Below are 23,796 nucleotides of genomic sequence, written 5' to 3'. Positions count from 1 at the left end.
GAAAGAAGCCTCACTTTTGCCAGGTTCCAGTAAAAGAGGATCAGTCCTACTCGATATGAACCTATGTAATCTCCCCTCTCTTCTGCTCTGCTGAGGGAGATGTATCAGTGTCCTCACACTGAGGCTACATCTAGACTACATGGCTCCATGTAAAATAGTTTATTCGGCATAGTTAAAGATGCGGGGATTTAAATAATCTCCACTTTGTTAAAATAAAAATGGCCACTGCGCTGTGCCAACGATCAGCTGATCTGGCACAGTGCATCAGTCTAGACCTTTGTCGACTGCGCCGTGTCTAGACTGCTGTGCTGTGCCGGATCAGCTGATCGTTGGCACAGCGCGCCATCCATTTTTATTTTAATGAAGCGGGGATTACTTAAATCCTGATGGACTCTGTAATTACTTCAGACTCACACTGTGCCCCTCTCTGTCCCTTACAGAGATACACACTATCCTTCAGCTAGCTAAACTAAACTCCCTTTTTCTCCTGGGTTAAACTGATGGGATGGCAAAATATCTATCTTGTGTAATTGGAATGTGAATACAGGTGAAAACTTTGTACTGGGGGCTAAGAGCATCTTCTCCTGTGAAGTTCTGTCATGGTACTTCCACTTAGTTCAGTCAAACACATTCAGTGCAGAAAATTACTTTCTTTATCATTTGAATTCTCTTCTCTTAGGTTCTCAAGCTTATTTACAGTTCCTATATTTTGACTTTTTAATAAAATAACTGTTAGTATTTAAATCAGATACTTAATGAAATAAATGATGGGGAAAATTATTTTAATATGATGACTTTGTGATATGTTGTATGACTGATATATGATCCTCACTGAACTGGTTTATTTGGTTCACTAAGCTCACAAAGGGTATGTCTACACTACCCCGCTAGTTCGAACTAGCGGGGGTAATGTAGTCATCCGCAGTTGCAAATGAAGCCCGGGATTTGAATTTCCCGGGCTTCATTTGCATGAAGCCGGCTGGTGCCATTTTTAAATGCCGGCTAGTTCAAACCCCGTGCCGCGCGGCTACACGTGGCACGGAGCAGCTAGTTCGGATTAGGCTTCTAATCCCAACTAGCTGTACTTGTGGAACGAGGAGTACAGCTAGTTCGGATTAGGAAGCCTAATCCCAACTAGCTACTCCGTGACGCGTGTAGCCGCGCGGCACGGGGTTCGAACTAGCCGGCATTTAAAAATGGTGCCGGCCGGCTTCATGCAAATGAAGCCCGGGAAATTCAAATCCCAGGCTTCATTTGCAACTGCGGATGACTACATTACCCCCGCTAGTTCCAACTAGCGGGGTAGTGTAGGCATACCCAAAGGGACCTTAAAACAGCCAGAGGGCCCCTCTCCCTGGAGACTTCCACTATTTAGGGGAAACTTTGGCTGAAATCAAGTTGGTGACATGCCCTTCCCATCTCAAGCTTAGTGGAAGCGATGTATATGCTGGTGGCATGTTGAATATAGGAGGGCGTTGTGCAGCAGGTGATCAGTGAATCTGATCCTGGCTGAAAGGTCTGTTTTAGAGCTTATGTGAGCAGCAAAAGTTATTCCCTATGTTCCCTTGATGCTCCAAATTCCACTGCAGGAAAGTAGCTGGGGCTCAGGGATCTGCGAACATCTCTCTGCAGCCGGTGCTATCCACTATTTTGGGGTGCAACTCAAACAAAGGGGAGAACTGGGGTTGATGGTGTTTTCTTAGATTGGATGTGGTATATGTCATTACATGACATTGCAAATTCTGTGACATGATATGGCGCTGCTAAAGAAAACGTTATTCCTTGCATTAAATAGTTCATTTTAGCAATTTGTGATCTACAATGTAGTCAGCAGTTAAACAGGAATTCCAGTCAATGGAAGTGTCATTTTATTCATGAGGGTGGAAATCACAGGTATTCAGAAATGGGCTTCCCTATGCCATCTAATCCCAACTAGTTTGTGTTGAAGGAGATCCCAGTTTTCTAATGCTGATGATTTTTACACTGCATCCAAGTAAGGAGTATAGAGATTTCACCCTTTCAATTCTTCTGCACGCCAGTTTACCTTATTAAATGCCCTTTTTCCAAACATGTTCTTAGGCCTCATTGGAGCACGCAGAGCTATTTATGGGTGAGAGGCCTGGAGCTTTGCCTTTGGGACAGCAATTATACCCTTAATTGCCTATTTGAGGAAACCGAGCACCTTGGTCCTGTAAATGCAGAAAATGTAATCTTTGAAATGTTTACAGCCCCAATGTAATGTTCAAGGCCTCATTCAGCAAGGTACTTGAAAGCATATGCCACATTTTCAGCATGTGATTAGTGTGACTGAATAATTAGTTGGGTATGGGCTTAAGTAATTTTCTCAATTGAGGCCCAAGAGCAGAAGATATTCCAAGTTTCAATCATATGTGTACAGTATGGCAACACAGTACCACAATATGCTGTCAGTGGTTTAATTTAAGAAAAAGCTTGCTAATTAGGCTGCATCAGTCATTTTTTGTGATTTGAAATGAGATTTGAAATGTGTGAAAAAGACAGGTTAAAGTTCGGTCACTGATTTTATTTTAATTTAAATTATAGCCATCTTCTGAACCCCCACTTAACTTATTTATTTCCCTTCTCCTTACATAAAAAAATACCTGGTTCCACTGTTGATTTTTATTCTATTTCTTCTGTTATTGATTTGGGGCTTGAGCCAAACCTTCCCACTAATGTCAATGGGAAACTTTTAATGATATTTACTGGGAGTCCTTTACATTTTGGTAAGACATTACAGTGACATTCTACCTCACCTTGTAATGAGCCCATTTCAAAGAGTCCATTTCACCTCATTGTAACATTCGGTGTGTCTTGCAATTCTATATCTCCAAAGTGAAGGCATATTAGCTATGTATCAATTAAGAGGATATACTAAGGTCCTTGTACTTTGCTCTGTGTTCCCTTACCTATCTTAGCTGTACAAATAGTAAATAGGGTATCTACTTGGTGGTGTTAGGAGAGTATTCAAGTGTATAGGTCTATGTCGCTTTATCTGTGTTTGTGGTTTTTTTTAGGGAGCTCGAGGTTTTCCTGGTGCTCCAGGTCTCCCAGGTCTAAAGGGCCACAGGGTAAGCATTAACCTCTGTCTTGCAGATAATCTTTTGCAACAGCTGGATTGCCTATTGGATTTTTGTAGACTATTTGACTATTTAGTTCTATAAATAATAGCAAAATCATGAGTTAGAGTTGGAAAAGACCTCCCAGAAATCCTAGTCCAGCCTCCTGTAAGTGTGGTTTAATCGCTAGTGTTTTGTCCATTCTAGTTTCAAATGTCTCAGGCCCTGGGAAGAAATAATGTGAGCAGATACTTGTATTAAACTCAAGCAGGGCCAAATTGACCTTCGATTAACTATTCTCCCACCATGCTGGCAGATCTAGCACTAGAAAAGGGATCTCTAGGGGTGGACATGTTTATGGAACAGAACAGTAATAAATTATTAAGGTTTGTGGCCAGGTTTCCACTTTAGGGACCAATAACCAGAGTTATAGGGAGCAATAAATAGGGTTACTGTCTCCTAATTGCTTTTAGATCCTTTATATATATTTGCAAAATTCTTGTTCTCAGAGAGGACAAACCAAAGGAAGTGTATCTCTTGCAAACAGCTGTTTCATTTGAAAAGTATGTTAAAACTGTTTCCCCATTTGTTTTCTTGTGTGTACCCTTTCTCCCCAGCTCAGATCCACCCTGATGATATTTTAATAAAAGATTATTTTATTACTAAAAATTACAAATAACTGTTTCTGTTATCCCTTTATACTTATATATTTCCCTCCATAGGGACACAAAGGTCTTGAAGGTCCTAAGGGTGAAGTCGGAGCAACTGGATCCAAGGTAATATCTTCATTAGGAAATTTGGCTTTGGTTTTCAAAGGAGTTGTAGTGTTTAGCTCTTGGACTGTCATCATGATTCAAGTTTATGTCTTAATGTCTTTCATCCAAAAGTATCCTAAAGCCCAAAGACTAAAACCTGGGGAAGAACATTGATTAGTCATGCTTTCTGCTATACTAAAAACAGCTGAAGATAATAGTTATAAAATCAACAAAAAATTGCTTCCTCCACTGGTTACCAACTTCTGTGATTATTTATTTACTTATTAAATAGCTCCATAGGAGTGATTGATCTGTTTTGGGAATGGTACTTGTGTGAGATTTTTATTGTCCCCAAACAGAACCGGATGGAATTTCCCTGTCTGTGTAATCTCACTTGTCCAAAGATCAAGAATTTGGGCTTTATGTAGGAATTCCAGTGGGCTGAGATGAAATTCTCACCCCAGCTTGGATCTGTAGTCTGCATTTCATAATAATGGCCATGGATTGTTTGTATCCTGTGCAAGTGGATCTACGTTAAACTAGATCCCATTATTCCTTTTCTAGTGAGATCTTAGGCTGCTTTTCCACTGCTCAATGGCTCATAGGGAGCTGTGAAGGAGACACTTCCTATGGTGCATGGATGATTTGTGCATCCACTTTATACTATTTTGGGAACTTGGAAAGGTCCTGCATCTATAATTAGGCTTGGCAGAATTTTAGTTTTTTTATAATTTCAACAGATAAGATCAATATTTATTTTAAGCATTTTTCAATTTATAGTAATTTAAATTTTCTCACTTGCATGGTGAGGTTTTAAGTGTTTTAAGGTTTTTACATTATTATATATTTAAATGTTCACAATTGAAGGAAGTTACAGGGAAGCCAGAATATAATTATTTCATGATACTACACACTGAAATTCAAAATGCTGAAGCATGGAAAACATAAAATACCATTTTTCAACATTACATTAATAAAGAAAATATCCTGAAATCCGGCTCTAATATATTCTTCAGCAACATTTTTTTACTGTGGCTATCTGAAGACATGGATGAAAATATTTTTTCTTCAATTTCAGTGTTAACTGAAATTGACATTTACCAACATTATTGTATGTAGTCTCTCTAATTTACCGACACTGACTGATAAAGATCAAATCTTTCCAAATTAGATATATGTAAAACTTAATAAACAGAAAAGATGGATAGACATCTATCAGGGATGATTTAGACCAGGGCTACTCAACTTTGGAAACCCTGGGGGCCACAATGACTCATAGCACATGCAGAGAGCTGCAACTTAAGTGTGGCTGTGTATATATGCAAATATATATAAAATATATGCAAATAGATTCTTTCACACTGTTGGTCATGAATACAAAGATTTAAGGCAAGACTACACAACATGCAGGCCCCATTTAAGTCAGTTCTGCTGATATTAATAAAATGCAACATTTACCCAATTTCCACCCATATGACAGCACTTTTAATGAGCAATGACCATCCAGGAATTTAACTACTAAAATGCATATCAACAGAAGACCATTCTATTGACTCACCATTGTGGAGCGTGTTCCCAGTGGAAGCCATGTTCAAAGGATCCTACCTGCGAGCCATGTATTGTGCCCTGTATAAACCCAAACTGCACTGCAGGCCACACACAAATGGTATTGAAACTATTTTAGCTTGTAGACGGTAGAAAATATAGATGGCTTGGAACTGTTACCTGGGAATAAGCAAACTGTGGATGAAATGGCTATAGAAGAACTGATTTTGGTTACTTTCCAGAATCAAAAACCATAAAAAAAAATCGAACAAGTTGAACCTTTTAATGAATTACATCAAAGCATCACAGATTGGTTTGTCTAATATAGATGAAACCATTTTTGCTAAAATTTCCCACTGTTTCCATTGTCAGCAACTATGGAAATACACCAGTGTAGAGAACATGTGTCGGTGGGCATTTTAGCCATGCATTCGATAGATTATATTGCTCTCCCTGCCTTAGGGAGGAGGATGCAAACAGTTCTTGCCCATCCACACGGATGTTGTGGTCAGCCCTTGTCGTCTTGCATTTCCCCACCCACCCCAACCTTGCCAATGCAAGAGTTGACCATAGTCTGGTTGCCGGCAGTTAAACACAGGGACACTAATAAATCATCATAATTGTAGCAACTTGGTGGGTCAGACATGAAAATATCTGGGAGAGGGAGAACATGTGGAAATTACCATCCCCTAGCTATATCTGGAAACTTGTGAGTGATTCAACAACTCTCTTAGAGATGAGTTTCTCTGAGAACTCAGTAATATGGCTCTTCCCATCAGCAATGGGAGTGAATTATGTAACACCCCACACATTCTACAAGTTAACCATAAGTGGTGGTGAAAAGAGCGAGAGTTTCATGTTCCTCTAACATGCTTTTTGTGCATTTCTAGGGTGAAGCTGGTCCAACTGGCCCATTGGGTCAAACAGGCCCTCTGGTGAGTGTCATTTGCAATGTTTGCCATTGGATTTTCTGTTCTGTCAAATACATGACTGTGAGGCTGCAAACACGGATCCCTTGTTTTTTGACAGAAGGCGCTAGTAATGCATCTAGGAGTTAAGATTTGTTGGAAACCATGTCTCTGAGAGCTACATTTTGCAGTTCTGTGCTGGTATAGATGGGTGAAACTTCATTGTAGTCAATGGAGCTATGCTAGTTTTATACCAGTAAAGAATCTGGCTCATCTTGTTCTGTTGTTCCCCAGAACTCACTGAGGTCATGTAAGTATTTTCAATAAATCAGGAAATTAACACAAATCTGAATTAGATTTTGATATGGTCTCTTTCCCATTGTGGTTTAGGGTGATTAACCCCTTTATATCCAGTAGGCCTATCCTGATTCTTTATAAGAAGAGATTTGAATATAATGAAAGTCTCAAACTAGATCACTTTGAGTCAATAATTTAAATTATTTATCTAAGAAAAATATTAGCCAAGGAAACTACAGATAGAGGATTTTTCAGTTTGTGTCTAAATAAACATATGGGATGAGGAGTCTTTTCTCTCTAGCAGTCTCACAATGCTGTTATTTAGATGGTATTTGGAGCATCTGTTAAATTGTAATATTATTGATGTCCAGCAGTAATAATACAGGCACAAACACCAGTAGGGCAGGAGATAAAGCCATCTGGTTTTGATGCATTATCCTCTGTCATGCAGAATTGTAATAACCTTGAAATGTATCTTAATTAGTGAATCAGCCATAATAAATGGGATTGAGTTACTTTGACCCTCAATAGCTATGTAGGGAATTTACTTATTGCAGGGCTGAGTTTTGAAATACAGTTAAAAATGGAAAAAGAGAAATTGCAGAACAGTTCAATTCCCTGGGGCAAAACTTATTAGACTGGCCAAGGATATAGATTTACTTCTACTTTACGGGCATTATAGACCATGGTAATCACTTGCCAAACAAACAAACAAACAAACAAACAAACCAACAAACAAACAATGGTATGATCCTGTAAGGTTTTGACATATGATTAGTTCTGATTCATTCTTGTATTCTCATTAAAAATAGCGAGTACAAGCAGGCTATCTTTGAAATCTGTGGAATACAAATGTCATCAGTGGGAGCAAGACTGTACCCAAGGGGAATCCTTTTGTGAGTAAGGCTTGTGAGATCAGACTTCAAAACTCTATCAGTTCTGCCATGAAAAGTTAGTGGGGAGAGTGTGACGGGGGCGGGAAGAAAAATAAGAGGTGTTCAAAACAAAATTGAAAAAATGCTCTATACTGTGGTTATTCTGAAACAAACAAACAAACAAACAAAAAATAACCGATAAACTACTACATTCCACTTCTTATTATCCTCACACAATGAGTACTCTATTAAAGGTTTTTTTTATTCTTTCTTTATAGGGTCCTCGGGGAATGTCAGGTGAAAGAGGACGAATAGGACCACAAGGTGCTCCTGTAAGTGGATTTGTGGGTTTGTTGAAGTATGTTAGCCCTAAAGCTGTGCTTTATTTGTTTTATCCAATTTATTTCTTCTTTCAAGATGTGAGCTTGCAAAAATTGACTAAGGAATGAGTAACTTATTCACTTTTATGCTCACATTTAACCCCTGCTCCCCACAAGTAGTTTGCAAGGACTAAATAGAGATTTGCAGGATCAGAGTATTAATTTAAATTTTAAAAAGCAATGGCATTGTACTACATTTTCATTAATATAGACGCCAAGAATAAAGTAGATGCATGAGGGTGATTATAAGCAGAGCTGTACAAAATTGATAAATATGTTCACAACATTTTTCATCAGTTTTGTGACCAAGAAATTATATTTTTGTCTTTAAAATGTCTGTAAAAAAGCCATTTTAACAAAAACTTGCAAAGTCTGAAATTGTATATGTTTCTGATATGAATTAATTTTCATCTGAAAGAAACCCTTAAAATGAAGAAGTAACATTATTTTAATTCAAAATAGAACAACCTCCCCCCCAATCTCTCTAAAAATGGTCCTATTTTTTTCCCAACAAAAAAAGGTGAATTTTCATGAGCATTTCATGATAAGGTACCATCTATGAAAAGAAAAGCAAATGCTTCATTTCTGTGGTTTTAAATTTTGTTTCAATTCTTTTTTCATATTTCATGGCATTTACAAGTCATTTTGTGCCACTTTCCACTGTAACAAATGTGAACTCCTGAGCCTATTAAAACCACTCACAAAACCCCTTGAATTCAACAGGTTGTGATTTCAGTCTAAACATTTTCCATGTCCATTCTCTAATGGTCTTAAGAATGGGTATAATTTAAAGACAGTTGTAAACTGGCTCCTTCACAGTCATTAAAAAGATTAGACTTTAATGAGAGTTCCTGCAAATGTGCTGTATCTTTTCTGTCTTTATATCAAGGGCGGACGTGGTTCACATGGTATGCCTGGAAAGCCTGGGCCAGTGGTAAGTTTCCTTCCTTGTTCCCAGTGTTGTGGTTTCCCTTTGCCTCCCAGGCATTCTTTCATCAGAACCAGGAGGAACTGTTGCCATTTGTTAGTCTGGTAATGGGAGACAAATCCTGAATATCTTTGCATAATTCTTGACACTGACACAAAATAATTAATCACAACCGTGAAGTTCTGTACTCTGGGAAATAAGATTTTGCTTCACCACAAGTAAGTGATTTTAATCTGTTTGGGTAATAGGGTGGTGCTTTTGTTATACTGCTGATTTACTGTTACTTTAATAAATGGAACCTAGATGCAGAAAGGGTAAGCATTTTAGAAATATGTATTATTATAAAGAATAACTAATAAAAAGCTAGCTGTCTTTGCAAACAAAGATGTCAGGGGAAGTTAAACCAATTTTCAGTAAGAAGAAATGAATTTCACTAATAACAGAAAGATGTGAATTTGCTACCTATTTTCAAAACTTATGAAACTTTTTTTAGAAGAGGTCATGCACTGAGCTGATGAAACAGGAACATATGTACAAATGCATTGCAAGCTAATAAACTGCATCCTTGAGAGAATAATCTATTAAAAAATACATCATTTATATAAAAGTTTTCAAAATTAAAACAATAGTGCTTTTCAATACAAGTTTTACAAGTAGTTTTGTAATACAGAACAGGTATTATAAAATATTTTCAAATAAAGAAAATATAGTATGGCAGTTAAAACTAAGGATTTTCATATAAAAAGTGATTCTGGTTCCAGTCCTACAAACATGCATAAATATTTAACTTAATTCATATGAGTACTTCACTGAAGAATATCTAGAACTCAGTGGGATTATTCATATGTGTAAAATTAAGCACATGCTTAAGTGTTTGCTGGTTTAAGGCCTATAGTACTATTTACTCAATTCTTCTTCTTCACTATGAATGTTTGACAGATTTCCATCAAAAGTAACTTTATTTTTTGTGAATGTCACTTGACAAAAAAATCTGTCAAAGTTATTGCCCATTGATTCAAAATGTGATATTCCTGTATGCTGTTTCTTCATTTAATATGAGGCATACTAATCTAAAGTAAAAATTTTCATTGTTTGAATACATAGTTTTTCTTCATGAATGATATTGAGTAGGCCTTGCATGAACAATGCAAGAAGTAAGGGACAGAAGTAAGGAAACTGAGATTAGCAATGGACAAAGCATAAACTCACAAGTGACTTTGTTAATAATATTGAATTAGTAGATTAAGAAATAGAAAAAAAGTAACCTGTAATGAGTTTGCGGCTACAGCATTGCTTACAGCCCATGGACAGTTTGATATGTACAACGGATTGTAAGGCCAATCATAAAAGTGTATTATACAACATATTTACCAATAATGTTACGTTTGAGTATGTACATAAACTGAACTGAGTGTAATTAAATATGTTGGAGATATGGTGAGTCCTAACCAATTCCACGACATCTGCGTCTGTTCACCTCAGATGTAGCTTTGTGAAATGTAATACAGAAACTTCAGTGACAAATCCAGGTTTGACCCAAGTTTTTTAATTCATGTGAACTGAATAAGATGTTCTCACTGGACTTGGATATACCAAGTGGAAAAAGTCTTGGAGAGAATACAGTGAGGAAACAGTATTTTCCATGTGTTACACAGTAGACTGTACCGTTGTAAACTTCTATAACTTATTACTGACTATAATAGAAGTTCAAGCTGAGAGTATATATAGGTGCCATGTTCAGTTATCTAGTGCATCCTATAGAGAAGGGTGACCACAGCTATTAAAATACTTTTACATGTTTTATTTTTAAAGATGTTTCATAATTTTAAAACAAATCTCTAATTTAAAAATTGAATGTCAAAGCAACTCTGAAATTCCTGATGAAGTATAAATACTTTAGAGGACTTCCAACATGAGCTCAAACCCACTGGGCATGACATCTGGTTGGCTAGCCTATCTGGTACATTCCCTAGAAATCTCATAGGGAGATGCATGATGATTAAACATGATCTCTCTAGAGAAAGTGCTATCCAAATAGATGATAAATTGGATAAGTGCAAAGAAATATGTTGTAATGCTAAAATTATCATTAAAACGAGAAAGATTTGGCAGACAAGTGTCTCTTGACTCAATAAACTGGGATATGGCTTTTTCATAAATACATTAAATGAACTGTTACAGCAGTGCTTTAGCAATTAACTACAAGTTTTTTGGTAGAAATATTCTTCATAATTAATAGTCTTTGGAACAGATTGTTCTTACTGAGTTTGTCAGCAGAAGCTTCATTATATAAAACGTTCTTTCTCAGTTTACATCATGTTCCCCAACGAGGGTATAAATCCAGCCAAAGACAAAGAACGGGAAATCATTTGGGGATATACAGCTGTACTCAATATTTAAGACCACTATATACCACAAATTCAAAGACTATATAATATAGAAGGAAGCGTATGCAACATCTGTTCAGCCCACCCCGCACCATGGCAATGAAAAAATAGCATTAGCCTACACTTGATTGACTCTAAATTATACTTGACAACCATGAAACTTGTACTTGTTATTTTTGGATGCACCTGTGTCAGCTATCTTATTTAATCTGGACCAGATAACTCTGTTGTTCTTCATACACAGAACTCTCACAGGCAAGAGAGCTATTTCTTCAGTGTTTTGATGCTTATTAACATAATTAGGATACTTTTGACAACATTTATATTTTCATGAATATATCATGAACAATATAAGTCTCAATCTACACAATCTGAGTTTTAATGGGGTTTTTCTCTAAGTAGAAAATGCAGGACTATTGAAGTTATTGATCCTAAAGGTCATGTGATTTGAGTGATATGGGTATCATGATTAAGGCTAAGATTTTGTCACAGGTGTTTTTATTAAAAATCCTGGCCAGGAAGTGGGCAATAAACAATAAATCACAGAAGCCCAATTCCTGCCATGCATAAGGCTGATACCAGGAGCCACACGAGGGCTGCATCTAGATTGGCATGATTTTCCAGAAATGCTTTTAATGGAAAAGTTTTCCGTTAGAAGCATTTTCGGAACAGAGCGTCTAGATTGGCATGGACGCTTTTCTGCAAAAGCACTTTTTGCGGAAAAGCACGTCTAGATTGGCAAGGATTCTTTTCCGCAAAAAAGCCCTGATCACCGTTTTCGCGATCGGGGCTTTTTTGTGGAAAACAAATCTGAGCTGTCTACACTGGCCCTTTTGCACAAAAGCTTTGCGCAAAAGGGACTTTTGCCTGAATGGGAGTAGAATAGTATTTCCGCAAGAAGCACTGATTTCTTACAGTAGGAAGTCAAGCTTTTGCAGAAATTCAAGTGGCCAGTGTAGACAGCTGGCAAGTTTTTCCGGAAAAGCGGCTGATTTTCCGGAAAAACTGGCCAGTCTAGACATAGCCCATATGTGAGGCTGGAGCTGAAGTTGAAGAAGTCATGGAGATCAGGTAAAGTCACAGAATCAGTGACCACTGTGATCAAATCGTATCCTTAATCATGATTGACAGGGATTCTGACACTGTTATTACTAAATTGGAATGCCTATATAATTAAGACAGAGCTTTCTGAATGATATTTAACAATATCTGAATTTCACTGGCTGTACAATTTTGTTGAGCTATCTGATGGAGATGCATTGATATAATATAATCTAATTTTTGTTTAGATATTTATAATCGTGGCTGATAGAACATCATCTGTATCACAATATGCAGAGATTTTACAGATAGAAAATTTATGAGTGGAAAAATAGTCTCATTCTTTTTGATTATCTTATCCTTTAGTGTCTATTAACATTAGTTTGAGCATAAAGAAGGGGAAACAGCAGATTTGTAATGAAAACTGAAACTAAAAAATATGTTACGGTAATTAAAAGCTATCCTGATTATTGCTTGGAAGTTGGCAGATGAACCAGCAGTAACATTGATAATGACAGTAAAAAAGTGCTTTGTTCAGTGGTTCTCAGGCCTCAGTGGTTCAGGAGCCAAATTAGCAATCAACATTTCCCAAAAGAGCCACAGCAGGTGAATTCATTGTTTCATTTACTATTCAAAATTCTCATAGCAAAATGACTGACTAAATATTATTATATAAACAATGAGTAGTCCTGTGGCACCATAGAAACCAACAAAAATATATATTGTGTTATATTTCTTAGTCTCTATGGTGCCACAGGACTACTACTTTTTAAAGATATAGACTAACACAGCTACCCCTTAGAGACTTTTTCAATATTATCATGCCAGCTACCTAATAAAAGCTAGATAACGAAAGATTGGTTAAAACCTTAGACTGATTTATAATTAAATCGCCCAGAGTTTTAATGTCATATGCTGGAAAGCTGCAAGAGACCCACTAAAGAGCCATTTGTGACTCGTCAACCTCAGTCTCAGTGTCACTGACTTTCTTAAAACATTACATTTATAAGTGGTATTCGGTACCACCTGTTCATTTACACTATTTATAGAACTGGCTTCATTTTTCTTATGTATATTTTGGGACTGGACATTGCATTTAAACCAAGAAGCTCTCCTTGCATGGGCCTTCATCAGTGTTTAGGCTACTAGTTTTGTGATACTGACGTTGGAAATATTGCCTCATATACTGTATCTGTCTTTTTTAGGGACCACTTGGTATAATTGGTTCTCCTGGTTTTCCGGGTAATCCTGGTGTAAAGGTAGGAAATACTGATTTTTTATTGTCTGTTTGACCTATTAACTAGATCCTCATATACCTACAGTTAAAGAGACCACATGTGGAATTCATCTTCACAAACAAAAAGGTCCTTAATAAGTGACTGTGCATTTCACTTTTAATTAAACACCTGGAGATAGAAGCTGTAAACAACAGCTGTGATGAAGCAGTAGGTTTTGACAGAACATGGCCATGGTCATACTGAAGCAACTCTTAATAGAGACTAAGTGGGTGAGGCAATATCTTTTATTTGACCAATTTCCGTTGGTGAAAGAGACAAGCTTTTGAGCTACACAGAGCTCTTAATTCAAATATTATGTTATACCATAAAGTTGTAAAATCAACTGTCTTGATGGAGTTAGCTCTGTAGATGCATCCCCCAGGAAACTGATACAGCTGCAGGAAATAAAAGCTTTAATGAGATCTGGCAATGCACTAGGTTACTGTGCCATAGGTCAATGAATGAACTAAACAAAAGAATTGTAAAACAATTGTGCACTCATGCAAGGTTGGCCTTATCTCGTCTTCCCACACCCCACCCCAAGCGTCCTTTAAACCTCTATAAAAGAAGTTATTTGGCTCAAAGAATGGGAACAAATTAAAACTTTTCTTATTCCATTTGTTAAGAGTGATGATTTTCTGGTAATCTTTATATTTTGGATGGCATACACAAGCCTGAATTACAAAGATATTTAGGTTATCATCACAGCATAAATGTAACAATTAAAATCAGCATTTAGATTGTTTAGGGTTTTTAACTTAATTTTTGATTGTACCTTTCTTATTCAAGTGGTGATTGGTCTGTTTTCCGACAACATTGCATTTAGATACAGTAGACATTTTAATATTCCAGGCATGACTCAGCTCTGACTGGTGACCTAAAGATACAAGGAGTTGCTACTTTCCCTTTCAATAAGTCTTGCATGTGAACATTTTAAAAGGAATATTTAGGAAAGAAATTAGTAATTTAGAACTAACTCATAATTTTGCCATTAGCCAGGTTGAAGGGTGCAGTATTGTAGTGTTGCTACAAACGCAGATTGATGGCAAATTGTTACACCTACAATCAGCAACTGAACTGCAGTATCCCAGGGAAAAGACTCAATAACTCTCCAAACCCCATCATCTGCAGAGGGTGGGTGGAAAAGAAAATCTTGCTGCAATAGAAGGAAATGCAGAATGCCCTATATTCCTCCAGTTCTGCCTACATGGAAATGGGAGACTCAGTTTCCATACTCAGAGAGCTCTTTAGAGACAGAATAATGACTGAATAATACGGCCCAAAACAAAGTTGGGTCATGAATTCTTTAGGAGGGGGTATGAAATCCTGTATTTATCTGAGAATTTATTCTATCTATTCCAATTTCTTCCATCTACTTTGTGAGTTTTGGGGACAGGCAGGGTATGGTGAAAGGGATAGCTGAGATGTTTTCTTATAGTGGAGTTCTGCAGCTATAACTGAGAGAAGAATATAGTCGGCATATAATAGCTGGTGATGATGCCTAAGCAAGAAATAATACAACTTGGCTGTCAGATCTCAGGCTAAGTTTAAGGGACTGTCAGGAAAAAAACCCTTTTTGACATGTAAATTAGGTACATTTGATATGAAAATCACTGAGAGGCAATAAACATGGGATCTCAAAATGACTAATTCATTTTAAGGTCTGATATCTCATGATCCGTGACTACTAGAAATTAATCCTGTACATGAACAGAAAATCTGTCCATTAATTACAAAGTAATAACGCAGTTCAAGACCTTAACAGCTTGAACCCCACCATTTTTTATGAAACTGCTCTAATTATAGCTTCAAGGAACAGCAAAGTATATTTGATTTGTTATGTATACTGGCTGATTGGCATTTAAATCCTCCTGTATGAAGTGCTAAAACATTGTGTCATGGAAAACTGAAAGGCCGTGTAAACCTCTATAATTCACATATTAAAATTCTAGCAAAAATATAGTAAAACAAAAACCATAATAAATATTTTGGTGGGCCAAGATGCTCCAGGTATTCTGTGTTGAAATCTCCCTCTCAGCCTTTGCATAGAGTTGATCTCATGCTCCAGTGGAAATTCGCTCCCTGCTCTGACACAGTTGCTACCATCTCACTTGTTTTTTTCCTGATCAGTTTCTTTCTTTCTTTCTTTCTTTCTTTCTTTCTTTCTTTCTTTCTTTCTTTCTTTCTTTCTTTCTTTCTTTCTTTCTTTCTTTCTTTCTTTCTTTCTTCTATTCCATGCTTGCATCTTCTTGAATTTTCTTCATTGATTTAAGATTTTTTTTTACTCTTTTTGGATTTGTTTTCTTCCTATCTTAGTTATTGTCATGCTTCTCAAAATGATCATTGTAGTTTTTGTGGGGCTGGGCTGCATTTACTTCGATGGCTGACCTGAGAAGAGAGATTTGGGTTAGTGGATAACTGTCTGAGCCTCCAGCCCTGCATGTGAACATGCTTTGGCAGCATTCAAGAATAGCTCAATAGTTTGCCCATAGCCAGGAAAACATATCTGCCATGAACTTTAAAGACCCAGAGTCATGCAATCTGCCCATCCTTCTTCCCCCCCCAGAAATGCTCCCCTCCTCTATGCTGAATCCCCACAACTGGTACGAAAATTATTATACAGTAAAAACATCTCTCTCTATTAGCCAGGTAGCCAAGCTCAACAGATGTTGGATGTTGTTTGTACAGTTGGCAACATTCATAAAAAAATTCTCTGGAAACAAGATGACATCTGTATAACATATTGGACTAATTTATTATCTTTTTAATGCCTGGCAGAAAAAATAGAGCAATGGGGAAACAAAACAAAACTTCTACATAAATGTTTGAAGGAGCTGACAAGGGAAGAAGCAATGAAATTTTTTTTAAAGGGTGGAACTTCTTCCAGGATTCTCTCCTCAGGTTGTGGAAACAGGTATAGCTGCACTCAGTGAAGCTGTGCAGATTTACACTTGCTGAGGCACTGCCCCTCAGTCCTGAAGATACAATTATATAGTAGCATCAGTTAAAAAAGCAATTGGACCACATAGGCTATGTCTACACTACACTGTTCTTCTGGAAAAAGCTATGCAAATTGTGAATCTTTTGCAATTTGGAAGAGGCTTTTCGGAAAAGGCTTTTCTGACATTTGGCCCATATACACTGGGCCAAATGTCAGAAAAAAACCACCTTTTTCGGAACATTCCTTCTTCCTTGTAAAACGAGGTTTACAGGGTTGCCGAAAAAGCGTATCTGCTTTTCTGAAAAAGAATTCAGAAGAGTAGATGCATTCCCTGGACGCGGAACTGTAGACATAGCCATATGGAGAAAAGTGAGGACCTACCAGAGTGACTTGCATACCAGAATAGTTCAGTGGTCCAGCTAATCTCATAGCCTTTTTCTGACAGAGGTCATTACTGCATGGTACATCTCATGACTTTTGACTATAGAAAGCACAACAAATGCCTACCATGTTCCTGTGTTTAAATATTTTCAATATTAAGTGCTTTTATCAATAAAATCCTGTGGCAGTGAGCTCAACAGCTTAATATATACTGCGAGAAGAAACATTTCTTCTTATCAATTATAATTTATATAGTTTCAAATCTCAGCTGCAAACTATGCAAACAAAGGCTAAAGAATCAACCTGTATTGGCATGTTGATTTTTTGTGTGTGTTTCTTCCTTCTATAATATAGTAACTCTAATGGTGGTGTGGTTTGGATAAGCTATACTGGCTGCCATGCTGTTTATCCTCTAAAACAAAGGTGCTTTGTATATGGGGCTGATTGTGGTTTCAGTTTCAATGGGATAAATCCAGACAGATTTAGGGGAGATTTGGATTCTTATATGTGCTATACCTTTTCCTAATATTAAAATATATGGAAATGTTGGTTCTACTGCTATCCGTTCCAAGCATTATTCCCTATTAATTATTATGTGCTGCTTTTAAAATAATTCCACAACTGATAATTTTCTCTTGTGTAATATTAGGGGGAAGCAGGTCCAACAGGTGCACGTGGCCCAGAAGGTCCGCAGGGACAAAGGGGTGAAACAGGACAACCAGGTCCAGCAGGGTCACAAGGCCTTCCTGTAAGTTCATCAGATTTTGGATACTAATTCTACTGATGGCCTGCACATTGTCTACCCAAATCTAGTGGTACCTTACAATTGTGAGCAGTTAATTCACCCCCCCCCCCAAAGCATTTTGAGAAATGAAAGACATCATTCATGTCTTTCCATTGTTTTTATTACAAATACCTTTTAGATAAGTGATGAAAAACACTTGCAAATTAAATGTTACACATGCTGATAGAAACTGTGACCTTTTAAGCAGGTGAATAAGTGATATTGACTTTCATGCTTAAAGTTTAACACGTGTGTGTGTGTGTGTGTGTGTGTAGAATTGGGATCAAACAGTGAGCTTTTGCACAGTCTACATATTAGCCTTTATTATCTGCTCCTGAGAGAAGGCACATATACACGTCTAACAATATGTTTTTAATCCTCCATCCATATGCAATGTTATAATGATTTGTATTCTGTTTTTAGGGGACTATAGGGACAGACGGTTCCCCTGGTGCTAAAGGTCCAACAGTAAGTAATCAAATCAACTGTATAAGGATTTTTGATGCTGGATTCCTTTTTTTAATGACAGCATGTCATGCTGCATCTCTTATGCACTGATTTCTTTTGTAGGGATCTCCAGGAACTTCTGGCCCACCTGGTTTAGCAGGTCCACTTGGTTCTCCAGGACCTCAAGGCAGTACCGGTCCTCCTGGCATCCGAGGACAAGTGGTAATAATTTCTTTGTCACCATGATAATGATAATACAGTAATTACTTGTTTAACAATACCCTCTTAACATGTTTTCTCAATAGTACAATTTTTTTTAGGGAAAATTTTTCGAATAACACGACTGTCCCCAAAATAACACAAAAATAATCAAGTGGCAGACTACATCAAACGGCAGTATAAATTGGTGAAAACAGTGGTAATACGCATGAGTGGATGAATACACATGGTCACAGTGCTCCTCTGCTTACTCACGTGTTTATCTTCGTGTTTTGACAAACCACGGTGACTTGACTTGCTAGATATCTAATGTTGATGTTGATGACCCAGCACCAACAAAAAATTGACTTTGCCACCACCATCTGAAATGCAACCCCCACCTTTTCCATTATTTTTAATTGGAAAATTGACCCTGCATAGCACGTTTTTGCTTAGCACAAACATTTTCAGAAACACATTTATAGTGTTAAATGAGGAATTTCTGTATTTAGCTATGATGTAACTAAGGGAAGCTAATGCAGTTATTAGTAATGCCACTTCTTCATTTCCTAGCAATGAGATGAAATCAGTAGACCACAAAATAGGAGTAAACATACCGAGACTTGGTTCTCAATAACTCCTTATGTATATTCTGAAATAGAGAATTTACTTTCTTAGGTCCCAATTCCAAATTTGACTGCAGAGACCTGTACACAATGTCTTACTGGCTTCAGTGGCACAGGTCTGTTTGGAGTCCAAACAGACCTGTGCCACTGAATCAGAGCCTTAATTAGTATTTTGAATATATAATTACAGAGAAACAGACATATTTACAGAAAGCATAAACTATCATAAATGCACTAAAATGTTGTTATAGTTGGTCTCATAGATGGGAGTAGATTTCTGATGACAAACATTGTCCAGAATTATTGAAGAAGTAATTGTGCTTAAATTGTGCTTAAATGCTTATTGAAGTCTTCTGCAAATTAACCATTAGCAATCTGGTTTGTTTAATGTTAAATATATATACTTTCACAGTATTATCAGTTGAGCAATTTTGCTATAAACCAACTGTAACCCCTCTGAGTACAGTTACAGAGTGGAACAGATAGTCATTTACAAAATGTGAGAAATCTGCAGTATATGGGACTGGCCCTTTGGGCTTTTGTATGTCAGCTGTTGGTTACTAAACTGGACAAGAAAAGAAGTTACAGTGATTAGATCAAGTTCTAAGGTTTTTATTCAGACAAAAGTCTTACTGAAGTCAATGGACCTTATATCTGAGTGAGGACTGACTAAGAACATCAGGATCAGGTGCTATTTGGAGTTACCATGTGTGAACAACCTATCTGTATATTGGATTGGCAGAAGCACTGTTGCAATTTTCATTTGAAACCACTGTACATAGATAACTCAGATAAAGCTGGTTGTATGGTTTGTGCACATTGCTGCTCATGGTTGGTATTAATTTATTTCTTTTCAGGGAGACCCTGGTGTGCCAGGTTTCAAAGGAGAAGCAGGTCCAAAAGGGGAACCTGTAAGTCTTTGTATTTTGTTTAATCAGATGAAATTTAAACAAAGAACAATACAAACATTATTGTGTGGTGCACAATACTATATTCATTGAGACCTATCTACCTCTCATTATTGGTTTTGAACTGCAACTAGTGGCCACGGAACACCTTGGTCACATTGTGCTGTGCGTGTGTGGCAGGATGGGTCCTTTGAATCCATGACAAGGTAAACCTTTCAGCCAGTTACCCTTTATGCTTTATTAGCAGCCATGGATGGATCTGGTCCAACTTCTTGATCTGGTGAGGAAATCACTGATCACAAATACTCCTTTGACAACATGCTTTGATTTCATATGAGAAAATATGACGAACAGAACTGAAGATAGTGTAGGTTGGTAGCAATGTAGACTACAGCATCTCATAATGTACTTCAAGGTTGTAATATAGACAGGTCCCCAATGGACTCTACACATGAGAACACTAGGAGACTACTGGCAGTTGCCCAAACTCTGGGCCATGGCCAAGAGAAATGAACTTTAGCTTAATTCAACTCTGTCCACCCATCAGAGGTTCATTGGTGAGTCAGCAGCACTTTTTGTTCAGCAATATGATGCTGATAGACACGATAGTGTTAGCATGGATGTTTCATCTGTGTTCATAGCTATGAGAAGACAATCTATCAACATGACCAGAGCCATCCCAAAGTTTGAATGAAGGCTATGAATGAAAAGATTATTAGCTTTAGCAGAGTTGGGATCAGTTGTAGTCGATTTGGCAATGCCTTTTTACTATTCTTGCTCGATTAAATTATTAGAGAGGGGATAATAGCAAAACTGACAATGCTGACAAATGATTTCTTGAACCTTGGTTAGACTTAAGGGTGTTGGGAAGAATGTCCTTCCAGAAAGAGACACTGACAATTTTTGTCAACTGTGGGACCAGTAAATTTCAATTCCATCTATCAAGAATGAAAAGTGTCCATTTCAGATCCTTTGTGTCATTAAGCCAAAGTTCATCAGGGATGATGGCATGAAGGTTCCATTAGCAGAAGCATTGCAAAATTTACATCAAAGGGTATGTCTAGACTACATGCCTCTGTCGCCAGAAGCATGTAAATTAGACTACCTGACATAGTCACTGAAGCAGGGATTTAAATATCTCCTGCTTCATTAAAATAAAAATGGCCACCACGTTGTGCCGGTTCAGATGATCATCGGCATAACACGGCAGTCAAGACATGGATCGGTCGACAAAGAAAGCCTTTGCCGACCGATCCCTTATGCCTCCTGAAACGAGGTTTACAGGATCAGTTGGCAAAGGCTTTCCTTGCTGACCAATCCGCGTCTGAGCTGGTATAGTACAGCGGCCATGTTTATTTTAATGAAGCGGGGGATATTTAAATCCCCACTTCATTGACTATGTTGGGTAGTCTAATTTACATGCCTCTGGCGACAGAGACATGTAGTCTAGACATGCCCAAAGAGATGCATCACTGAGAAAAAATCTACAGTGTGAATCAGACAGAAAAATGTTGCCTTAAGTTTGCTTTTTTAATATATGGTGATGGAATCCATAAGTTATTTAAATTATTAAATACTAATTTCCTTAATGCTCCTTGCCAAATGATTAATAAACACCACACATTACAAGTAGTTGATTCCTGTGCAAGCAAGTCAATGATTGCAAGTTACAATGTAGAGCCAAATTTCAAAATTACCTTTCATTTATGCATCATTTTGTGCTGAAGTACTAGTTGATAAACATCAGCAAAGGAAAATCTGAATGAGAATAATTGCATGTTATAACTAACTCAAAAGAGATTTTAAAAAAACGTGACCACCCAACTTTGTCCTTTTTTGTTTGGAAAAATGTTTATAGTTTATGTTGGAAGAGTGTTTGACTGAGCCTTAAAAATGATTCATTTGCTTTCTTCTAAACAAGTCAATATTTTCAATAGGGTCCACATGGCCCTCAGGGTCCCATTGGCCCTGTTGGTGAAGAAGGGAAAAGAGGCCCTCGAGGTGACCCTGGGTCAGTAGGTCCACAAGGCCCCATTGGAGAAAGGGTAAGGAAGCCAGAAAAATACTTATATTAGAGGTGCTCCTAGTGAAAATCATCGCTGACCTGGACTTGAATCCGAGCTCCCTTGAAGTCTGTGGTGAGCAGAGTCAAACTTTTCTGTAATGATAATATATTGACAATGCTGGTCTAACATTGTTTCTTACAATAGTGATTTTATGACCTGGTATCTCTGAAGTGATAGGTTGCTGTCTTTTGTAATACACAGAATCAGGCCTTTAGTTATTCATCACCACAAAAGAGTAGTTTATTGGCAAAGTAGCCAGTATGAGGACGACAATTTTATAAGAAAATAAACTGAACTATAATCCCCAATTGCACATCAGATGATTAACAACAATTTATGGTATTTTTATATAGGGTGCTCCAGGTAATCGTGGCTTTCCAGGTTCTGATGGCTTGCCTGGACCAAAGGTAAGCGATTGGGCCCTTTTCCTCCTCTTCATGCATACATATATTCACATAAAAGAAGATAGTAACTGAAAAGACAGACTGCTGTGAGAACCGAGCCCATCCACTTAATGTTTGGAGGCTTAGCTAAAAGGAACTGCAGTATGACAGTGGGTCAGGTCTTCCAACCATGCTGGGACTAGGATTCTAAGTGAAAAACATTGCTTGTCCTATGTGTCTCATGGCTTTTCATTCTCCTTTTATATCTCCATCTTGATGCTCTCATACTTGCACCATGATTTGCAAAAGCCACTGACCAGTAACTACTTACATTGCATTTTGGAGTGTCTATTAAATGAGTATTTGGAGAGGAAGTATTTCTTGTACAATAGCTCTTTCTTGACCTCTCCACTGAGAAGCCTAACAAGTATTTCTCTTATGGACAAGTGACTCAAAGATGTTTTTGTCTCTTAGTTCCACAGTATTATCTTCTCAATATTAATTAATATCTTTATAGTATTATGCTAATTAATTCTATACAAGGGACCATCTGTACATAATGTTAAGGATTTGGTTCAGAATATTTGGTAATTCCCATTTACAAAAACATCGATAGAAACTGTGGATGGAAGATGTGTATTTTACATTTGCTTCTTCTTCCCATGCTTGCTCCATCTAGAGTCTGACTAATGGTGCTTTGATATCGTTTCTAGGGAGCTCAAGGGGAACGTGGTCCAGTAGGTTCTTCAGGCCCAAAAGGAAGTCAGGGGGATCCTGGGCGCACTGGTGAGCCTGGCCTCCCAGGTGCTAGGGTAAGGAAATTATAAAAAAAAGTCATGTCATTAATTTGCATAACATCTTACATTCCTGAGGAAGGCAGGGTACTTTATACGCTTAGCAAACTGCTATACAAGTTCTGTTTATACAAGCTATGTAGAGGGGTCACTTCTTCCACCACTTTAATGTCTTCAGCTTTGCGAGTAAAAAACGAACCCAACCTTGAGTTCAACGGGATTACTTTTGAAGTTACAGCTATTCGGGCATATCTGCAGAATGAATTACAAGTGAAAAGTTAAGGCCCTGGTATTTGGCATAATTGATGATCCGAATAGGGGAGGCAGACCCCACAGAGAATGGGCAGATGATTTAGTTGGTTGGTGCGGAGCTAGTCTACAAAAACTAAGCCACTCTGCACTGGACAGGGAAAGATAAAAGGAAATAGTGAGGGAGGCATTGGACACCAATGGGCATTGAGCCCATGGTTGTTGTTGATGATGATGATGATGATGAAAGTGAAGCACATAAGTGTTTTCAGGATCAGGACTAAGGGCCTGATTCTCTTTCCCTTGAAATCAAAGGCAAGTCTCCCATTAATTTCAAAGGGAGCCAATTCTATTTAAATTAAATATAGACAATGCATTCCGCAGGAATGTAGGTATGTGAAACATGAGGTATTCAGAAAACATAGGTTGAAGGTCCAACCTTTGTTAAATGTGTTAATTGTTTTTAATATATTTGTGCTGTGCAGGGTGAGCTGGCATTGAAAGTTCCTGCAGAATAAATGTTTGGGGGGGGGGAGGGTTGGAATATCC

At 37.5% G+C, this 23,796-nt stretch overlaps 1 protein-coding gene across 1 annotated transcript in view; it reads left to right on the top strand.

Moving 5' to 3' along the window:
• Positions 1 to 23,796, top strand: part of COL5A2 (collagen type V alpha 2 chain) — a 202,959-nt gene that overhangs the window by 136,919 nt on the left and 42,244 nt on the right. Inside the window, exons 13-25 of the mRNA XM_006115382.5 lie at positions 3,036 to 3,089; positions 3,800 to 3,853; positions 6,268 to 6,312; positions 7,736 to 7,789; positions 8,727 to 8,771; positions 13,399 to 13,452; positions 17,442 to 17,540; positions 18,000 to 18,044; positions 18,147 to 18,245; positions 19,705 to 19,758; positions 21,693 to 21,800; positions 22,175 to 22,228; positions 22,918 to 23,016. Of these exons, the coding sequence (XP_006115444.2) occupies positions 3,036 to 3,089; positions 3,800 to 3,853; positions 6,268 to 6,312; positions 7,736 to 7,789; positions 8,727 to 8,771; positions 13,399 to 13,452; positions 17,442 to 17,540; positions 18,000 to 18,044; positions 18,147 to 18,245; positions 19,705 to 19,758; positions 21,693 to 21,800; positions 22,175 to 22,228; positions 22,918 to 23,016 (864 nt within the window). The remainder of the gene's footprint in view (positions 1 to 3,035; positions 3,090 to 3,799; positions 3,854 to 6,267; positions 6,313 to 7,735; positions 7,790 to 8,726; positions 8,772 to 13,398; positions 13,453 to 17,441; positions 17,541 to 17,999; positions 18,045 to 18,146; positions 18,246 to 19,704; positions 19,759 to 21,692; positions 21,801 to 22,174; positions 22,229 to 22,917; positions 23,017 to 23,796) is intronic.

This window comes from Pelodiscus sinensis, chromosome 7 (genome assembly GCF_052426305.1).
Source record: "Pelodiscus sinensis isolate ZL-2025 chromosome 7, ASM5242630v1, whole genome shotgun sequence".
NCBI lineage: Eukaryota > Metazoa > Chordata > Testudines > Trionychidae > Pelodiscus > Pelodiscus sinensis.
Note: the sequence above shows the minus strand (reverse complement) of the source record. Positions and strands in the feature narration are given on the sequence as shown.